The 8,970-nt window shown below is 36.3% G+C and overlaps 1 protein-coding gene across 1 annotated transcript in view; it reads right to left on the bottom strand.

Annotated features, from left to right (window-relative positions):
- Positions 1 to 603: 603 nt before the first annotated feature.
- LOC109057884 (muskelin-like) overlaps positions 604 to 8,970 on the bottom strand; it is a 63,698-nt gene continuing 55,331 nt past the window's right edge. The window contains exons 14-20 of the mRNA XM_042721881.1: positions 8,696 to 8,825; positions 5,228 to 5,375; positions 4,408 to 4,522; positions 3,761 to 3,900; positions 3,150 to 3,252; positions 2,889 to 2,943; positions 604 to 2,759 (exon numbers count right to left, since the gene is read on the bottom strand). Coding sequence (XP_042577815.1) covers positions 2,638 to 2,759; positions 2,889 to 2,943; positions 3,150 to 3,252; positions 3,761 to 3,900; positions 4,408 to 4,522; positions 5,228 to 5,375; positions 8,696 to 8,825 — 813 coding nt within the window. The 3' untranslated portion in view covers positions 604 to 2,637. The remainder of the gene's footprint in view (positions 2,760 to 2,888; positions 2,944 to 3,149; positions 3,253 to 3,760; positions 3,901 to 4,407; positions 4,523 to 5,227; positions 5,376 to 8,695; positions 8,826 to 8,970) is intronic.

Genomic DNA, 8,970 nt, shown 5'->3' with positions numbered 1-8,970 from the left:
CTGTAAATATATCAAAACTTAATTTCTGATTAGTAATATGCATTGCTAAAAACCTTTTCTACAACTTTAAGGCGCTTTTCTCAGTATTTTGATTTTTTTTGCACCTTCAGATTCCTGATTTTCAGATGGCTGTATCTCGGCCAAATATTGTCCGATCCTAACAAACCATTCACTGATGGAAAGCTTATTTATTAAGTAAAAAATTGACCCTTATGACTGGTTTTGTGGTCCATGGTCCAGTTTCTTACATTCACAAAGGCTAATTTATTATAAAAAATACAGCAAAAATAATTACAAATATTTACAATATGAATATTTTGATTTGTTTTAAGAGTTGTTTTTATTTTTTTTTTATTATATTTGTTTTTGTTTTGATCAACCGTTTTCAGCAGCGATTACTCCAGTCTTCAGCCTCATATGGTCCTTCAGAAATCATTCGCTGCTCAAGTGTTGTAATTTCTTATCAACATTGAAAATGGTTGTGCTGCTTAATTATTCTGTGGAAACCATTACACTATTTCAGGATTCTTAGACGACTATAACTTCGTTTGTTTGTTCAAATAACCTTTTGTAGGTCTACATTAATGGAAGACCAAGAAAATATTTAAGAAAACTTGAACAAAATACAATCTTTATTCTTTTATGTACATTACATACAATGCAGTTCTTTAACAGGTTCTACACATTCATGAGAGCCACAGTGTAGTGCTGACATCTCATGGTACCCTCGCTCAAGAGCAGATGGGGGCTCAACGAGATGAGGATTTCCAGGAGAGAGGAAAAGAAAAAGTCACTTCATCTCTGACACTGCAGAAATGTACACCGAAAGCAAGAAAACGTATTTGGCATTAAGTGTTGGTTGTAAGGGTCGATCCTCTCGTGTGTATTCGATTTCACTGTTTTCATACCTCTTTTTTTCAGGAACTTTCTTCCTGGCACAAAGACAATGCTAAATCTACGAAAGGCAAAAGTAAGCCCTGGTTTCCAAATCATATACACCCAAATTGCTTTCACGCCAGGAAAGAAATAAAGAGCACTAAATCTTAGAAATCACAAATAGGCCAATCATAAACTTCCACACTCCTGTGCGCTGTGAGTGTATCTCCACAGAGCCAAATTACAGCTAATACTGAGTTCAGGGAATTGAGATATGACACTTGGGAGGACACAATCAGCAGGGTGAAGCATAAAGTACTGTCCCATGGTTCTTTGAGCCTTTGGTTTCCGAGTGGGTGAAGCCAAAACTACAGCAAATTTAAGAGCGATCCAATTACCAGAACATTATTTTTTTTTTTGCAGGGCAAACACTTTCTACTCATGCACAGGGAGAAAAATAACAAAAATAACTGCTGTTAAACTAACATTACACAAATGGAGACCAAGTAATCCAGATGGACTATATGGAAGACTATCATCCAACACACTTTCATCTGTCCAGAATTGTAAACAATCTGGAAGCTCATACAGAATGAAGGGCACATACAGACGTCTCTATGACATCACAGCGAGAAACATAAGACATGACATTCAGGGCTCAAGTTCACCGAGAAATAATAATAATAATAATAATAATTTTAATAATAAATAGTGAGTGGTCTCTTCTGTCTTTGGGGGACCCAATAAGGCTTCTTTGAGTTGGTACCAGTAAGCTGAACAGTCTATGTAACACAAGACTATATCGAGTTCAGACAAAAGCAGCCACAAGCTGAAGTAAACAGCAATCTACACTTCAAAAACTCCTTCACTTCATCCACGTCTTCAGTTTGTCTAATTGCAGCAAAGTGCTCTCTAATCCATTCGCTAATGGATACAAGTGTAATGACCTGTTATAAAGTACAAAGTGTTGCCATGAAGGATCATAATATTTGCATTCCTACACACAGTGGAAAACAGTTCTTGTGTACCTATATGTGTGCATAAGACCTCAAACATGTCACTATTCCTTTTAAGATCTGTGGATGAGAACTTAGTTATGGAACCGTGCGTTTCATCTCTAAAGAGTCAAAGAAAGCACTAATGTCATGGCAGCATCCAATAGCAGCAGGTTTAGATGAAAGCCAGTATTCAAATCCAGTACTGAGAGTGAACAGAATTGATCTACTAGAGTGAGAGAACTGACTCTAGAGGGCGCTCTGATCTTTGCCTTCAGCCTCCACTGGCTCAGCGCACATGTTTGTGTCCATAAAAATTTGATTTAAAATAGCAAGGCAAAAACGAACCCATGATGATCACACAGTTCATAAATCAAATCCACCCCTTTATGATGTAAACTGCTCGGATTTATAACTCACCTACATTTCAACCTGTATGAAAGAAAATTTGAATGATAAACTCAAATAGACCTGAAAAACTAAGCTTAAGTTTGTTTAAAAAAAAAAAAAAAAATTAAGCCTAATTCTGATACATTTTTAAAATCAAAAATCAAAAAGTACAACCCTGGCACTCCAGAGTAGAAAATTATACTTCTGCATTTTAAGTAAATTTCAGTGACGTTTAAGTGGCATTACTTCTGTAGGAGGAAACACAGTAGGTGGGCACGGCACACCTCGGGTGGAAAATGTAGAAAAATAACTTCTGTTTTGGGTGGGAGGAGTCTGAGAGGTCTAAAGAGGGTGTGGTCTACTGTGTGGGGCGTGGCTACAGGGTGATGAGGTCGACAAGGTTACCCTTGGGCGGGGTCATATTGTCAGGGAAGAAATTGACAAGTGTGTCGAACAGCTGTGTGCGCTGGGCGTATGTCTGATCCACATCTGAAAAGCCTGTGATGAAGAGAAGAAAAAAATCATTAATGAGTATCAAAGCACATCTGAGAAGCTTGCGCACTGATTTCCACAGCTGCAGAAGAACATGACTGTAGGACAACTGTGTTCATCAAACAGTGCTCTCACCTAGAGGAATGAAGTCTGAGCTGGACTTGAACAGAGCAGAGGGTAAGAGCTGGAACTACAGAAAAAAAACACACAAAAGCACTTTTAATTATGTATTGGATACATTTTCAGTATATTTGCTTTAGTCCAACTGAAATCAAACCATTAAAATACATGTACTGTAAATGGCCAAATGGACTCAATCAACAGCAAAAGTTTAAAGGTTTGATAATTACAAGCTTAATCATTAAATGTAACCGTTTCGTTTTGCTGGGTCCTGACCTCTTTTGTCTCATCGGGGTCGGTGTGGTCCACGGTAAGAGACAGATCATTCTGTAGGTATTTAAGTGCATTCAAGGGCTCGGTCTGAGCCTTCTCCTCAAACCTGCAAAAACACACAAGGCAGCAAGCAGAAGGTGAACATTTGCCTTAAATTTTGCAAGGTACATTACTTTTCCATTAAGTAACCAAATATGGCCACCAGATGGCACTAAATGTGCAGAAATCGCATGCACCAATGGAAAACTACTACTGTAATTTAATCACTAACTGCAGTGCTGCATGACACTGCGATTATATAACAATACAGCTGGGTCCTAAATGTTTACATTCAGATCACAGCAAGATCATGTTCTTCATATTAACATTCAACACAAAGTATTTAACATGGAATAGATATCTAAACACTTTCCTAGCAATGTTTGGAAGCATCTGAGCATGACTTTTTTTTTTGGCTTCAGACAGAGAGAGACCAGACAAGCTAATTCAGTAAAAATAATTCTTAAGCACAATTTTCTAATCAAGAACTGTGAGGTCAGAACAACACTGAGTCACTGAGCAGCATATTGTAACAGGTGAAGCACTTTTGTACTCGTATATAAGTATATTTGTACCTGTATTTGCGAATGAGGTATTTGCAGTGTCGAAGCAGATATTCTTTGGAAGGCCGGCACAGCTTTAGGGACCAGAAATCATCCAATCTCATTTTGGGTGAGCTGGACTTCCCTGGGTTTCCACCGAAAAGGTAATGTACCTGTATATCATATCATCATGTCAATCCCCTGCTAATTGCTTTGATTAATCAGTACAGTAATTAAGGAAATTAGTGTTTTATCAGCTCAAGCGGTCTTGAAAATGCCTGAGGTAAATATAATTTACATTTAGATGTCTTAAAAAAAAGAAAAAAGTATAAACATTTTATTGAAGAAACCTGAAGTAAATATAATATAATATAATATAATATAATATAATATAATATAATATAATATAATATAATATAATATAATATAATATATAAAAGTTAAAGGATATTTAACAAAACAAAACAAAAAGCTTAAAAAAAATTTTTTTGACAAGTATTTAGAAATAAATAGGATCCGATTTTGAATTCATGTTGACTTCCTTGAGGTAAGTCTGGGTTGACTCCTACAGACTTTGGGTTATCAGGTCAGATTTCTAATCAGCCAATCCTTAACCACACTGTTCATAAACATTCAATTCATATTGACAATGTGTGTGGAAGTGAAATGATCTACATTACCTTGTGCAACTCGTCATAGACTAGCTGATGAGCAAAACGAGGACAAGGTTCCTCTTCCTGTAGGGCCTTAGTGGGGTTTTCTTTCACCGCCTGGTCATTCTTATAAACACATGACCTGCAGGCAAACACACAGACTTAGTCTTTCACTAAACTGTGCATACTGTCCTAGAAAAGTGAACACACATGCACCCACCCAAATCAAGTCAAATAAACAAAAAGACAGAAACCACTGGATCCAAAGGAAACACTAACAGACTGATTTTTCAGAAGCCATAAGCCAAATGCTTCAATTAGCGTACAGAACAAAGGGTTTTTCTCCCCCAGTTTAAGTTCAAAGCACATTTAATACACACACACACACACACACGCGCAGACACGAGCGGCCAGACCCACACGCAAGCAGAGAACATTCTGTTCCTGTTTGATGGTCACCAACTCCCTTTCTGAAGGTCAGACAGGCCTTTGAAATACAACTTTCACTCTGGCTTTATTCAAGCTGAGAACAATTTATATAAGGGGGTTTTGTATGATGCATTTACGCTCATCGTTGGCTCTGCAATGTACGTTCAATGCACTGAAAAGAGAACATACAGTCCAGGAAGGAAAGAGCATGTTTTTTCATCATAACTGAAGATTTCCTTCTTTTCCAGCAGTGTATGGCAATCTTAAACCTCAGGAATTAAGTGCCTGAAGGCGCTCTGTGGATTACCGATGCAGGCCGTCCTCTGAGGCACAGCATATAAACACAGGTCTAGTGTACTCATTAGCATTCAATGTGCAGTGCTGTACAGATGAACAGTGTGTCCAAGAACTCACGCACCAGTTGTTGCGTGCAATGTCGTAGATCCAGAAGGAGTTGCGTACATTCTCCTCGCGTTTGTCTTTGTCTTTGCTGAGTCCTGATAGAACGTGGATCTCATTGAGCTCTGGGTCGATGGTGGCACGCTGAGTGAATCCTGTCATTGGTACTGCAACACAAACACAGACTTAAGCTTAGATCATTAAGAGAAGGCATAAACTGTTTAAAGCATTATGATGTAGCAGCTTGGTTTAATCATTGGAAATAACATGCAAATCACCTCGATTTTTTCTATGGGTTCAGCCAGACTCGGCAAATGCTGTACCAAAGGTTTTTTTTTTATTATTGGTGAGTGAATTACCTAAATTTGCATTATTTTTTTAGATTTAAATCGGCCATGAAGTTTTGCATTATTTCTTTAGTACATTAATATGATCATAGATATAATATCAAATATTTTTATACATTAATGTTTAATAATGTTCTAAAATGTTTAATACTATATTATATTAATATAACAAAATATTTAAAAATATATAATATTTTAAATTGATATAAGTATTGCATTAGCAAGTTAATTTACATAATTTAATTTTATACTTTTATTAATTTTGTAATTGTTGATTTTTGCATTATTCTTTTATTACCTTCATATAACTGAATTGCTATTAAATAAAAATACAGAAAAAAAAGTAATATTTATACATTTATCTTTATATTTATAAAAATTTATATTTAAAATTATTTAAGCACTGCTATTCATTAATGTCTACAATATTTAATATTATATTAATTCAAAACTAAGGAATTAATAATAATTATTAAATTATATTTAATAATTATTAAATCATAAATCACTCCATGGTATCTATTCTCTTCAATTTTCCTAAAGTTTCGACCAATAAATGTCATTCTCCTTATTTATTTATTTTTTTGAATTTGTGTATTTAGCAAGTAGTTGTAAAACAAACAGGATAAAGTCCCAGGACAGCTTTAGGTCATTTGAATCTGGCCTGTAATTCCATTTTATTAACACACATTTTGTATTGTTTTTATGCTCAAAAAATATCACCCTGGTTTGGAACTACATGATAAATGATTTTTGGAGGATAAACTATTCCTTTAAAGTCTGGTTGTGAACATACTGTTTGGGCTCACTGTTTCCTTCCTGGTAAATTGTGTTTTGTTCAGTCTTATTTTTGTCTCTCTCCGCTGCCTTCTAGCTAGCTCATTCTCTTTCTGTCACCCCCTGTCCTCGTCGCACACACTTCTCTCTCTAACGCGATAACAGAGAGAACACAGAGGTCTTTTTATACTCTCTCATTGCGTCAAGTCGCCCATTGAGATTTTACACAATCTGTTTATGGGAACAGGAAGTATGTCACAGGCCTGTGTCTGCACAGTCTCTCTCAGGCTTCACAGAGCTCTCACACTCGTTCACCTTCTGTGCCTCTCCACTCTGTGAACTGGCTGTTAGATTTGGTATGTTCCTTCAAGCTTGACAAAATATCATGCTATCGTTACTGATTATAGAGCAAGCAAAGAAAAATTTGGGGGACATTATGTGGGTGTGCAGACATTATGACCTGTCTGCTCACCAAATTCTTCTCCAAGCTGATCAGAGACGTTTTACAAAGTCCGCTTTGTTGTAAGACTTGATTATGCGTGCAAGTTTCATTTGTATGCATGTGTGGCTAACATGAGTAATCAAACGAGTGTGTGTTAGGTGAGCAAATCACCACAAGTGCGTGGGCATGAAGTATTTTTCTAAGAACACACTCAGTTCTTCAGAAGCCAATCGAAGTTCTGAGAACTTCAAACTGATAGTGTTTAATGCCGATTTGTACCGAGAGAGGGCAGGCGCTGCGAAGACGCAGGTGTTTCAGGGTTATTTTAGCACTATTTATATACTATTATAGCATTTCATTGTATTTTGAAAGAGCTTTTATTTTTATACTTTTGATAGTGCTCTTTTTACGTTTTTTGTTCACGTTTTAGTCATTTTGTTATGTGCCTTTGTCATTTTCTTGTCCTTTTATTTTATTTATTTTTATTTCAGTTTTTAATACATTTATAATTTTAATATCTCCAACATTACTTATTTTAGTTAGCTGCTAACATTTCTAATCTTAATTTAGGTTTTTCATCTAATATAAATATTTTATTTTATTTCAGCTTTATTCCAAAAATGATTTTTAATAGTTTTAGTTTCACTTAATAATAACAACACGTCATACCTCAAATTAAAAATTAAATTAAAAATAAAAAAAGCCCTCATGTTCAGTAAGTGAGGAATCTGTGCCCTATGCCGGGACCAGAATATCATTGAAACTTGGGGTTATGAAGTAAGCACCTAGCAATACCCTTGAACACCCTTAACTTAGTGCCTGTGAGACTAGCATTTTCTCAAGAAAAAAACAAAATACAGTTTTACATAACCAGAGTCATCTAAGGCTGCAAATCTAACAGAGACGACTTTAAATATTAAAATGTATATTTGATACCGAGTCTTCAGAGGAGAATATCTTGATGAGAGTCAGAATGCGTGTTCTTTGTACAGCAGCATGTTGTAACCTCAAAAACCTTGTCTCCCTGCTCAGGAATGTGCTGTAATATTTAGCCCTCATCAGGACTATTCTCACGAGAAACGTTCATCACTATCATCCAGACCAGCAGATCTGTGTAGATCAGTATCACGGAGACAGATGATGTCAAGTTGATTTAGCTGTTGAACAGTAAGACTGCAACAGATCACATGTTCGCCTCGGCTGCACGTAACTGTCCGCAGCAGTGACATAATCCCCACCTGATTCAACTATTTCTGAGCATGATGTCACCTTCATGCTTAAGATTCCTCTGCTCTCCTTTTAAAGGGCGTCTTCTCAGGGCACGGCTTTGTAAGAGCCATCAGCTGGGTTTCCATCCAAAGTTTGCGAATTTAAATTAAGCGCAAAATTGGAATATCGCATAAAAAATTTGTGAATACCACCGTTTCCATCCAATGAGCCAAAGAGAACAAAATCGTCCCTTCCTGATAAACTGCAACTAAATATCAGAAAAGAAGGAGAAGCCACTGAATATAATAATTTTCTTATATAATAAATTGTTGTGCCTCAGAGCAAGCAGACAACACAAATGCAGTCAATGCTTTCAGAGGCGGATCCCTGCAGTCTGGGAACGCAGTCGTGTCGTGGGAAGACAGTTCAGATGCAGTTATACAGAAATACTTTGATGACAGACTCGGGCATTTAAAAATGACTAGTGCATTTCAGATGCTGTGCAAGGAGATCGGTTTGCTGGTTTTTCTTCGAAATTTGGCATTTCCATTACTTGTTTCAGATGCGATACTTCAAAATGCGCATTAAAGCAGGGTGATGGAAACATAGCTATTGTTACAGTATGACAAAAAAATATAAACCTTGAAATTACATTAAAAAAAAAAAAAAAAAACACACATACACAAAAATAATCTTGCTAATGACATCATACCCATGCCTGAGTCCTTCTTGGTGCCATCTGAGATGATCTCCACGTGGTCACCATCAACGTCGTAACTGAAGAAATCATTCAAGTACGTTTTAGACCTCTGACCTCCAAAAACGTACAGGCAGCGATTTCTCTGTGGGAGAGAAAAGAAAAATTGTCAAATCAATTTTGTTGTCAAAACCACCCAAAAATTCCACTTAACAACAATAAACTGAAACCAATAAACACCAATATATTCAAAAACTCACCAATCATCTGTCTTAAAACCATTTTTGTTA

Source organism: Cyprinus carpio, chromosome B4 (genome assembly GCF_018340385.1).
Source record: "Cyprinus carpio isolate SPL01 chromosome B4, ASM1834038v1, whole genome shotgun sequence".
NCBI lineage: Eukaryota > Metazoa > Chordata > Actinopteri > Cypriniformes > Cyprinidae > Cyprinus > Cyprinus carpio.
This window is presented reverse-complemented; position numbering and strand designations above follow the sequence as displayed.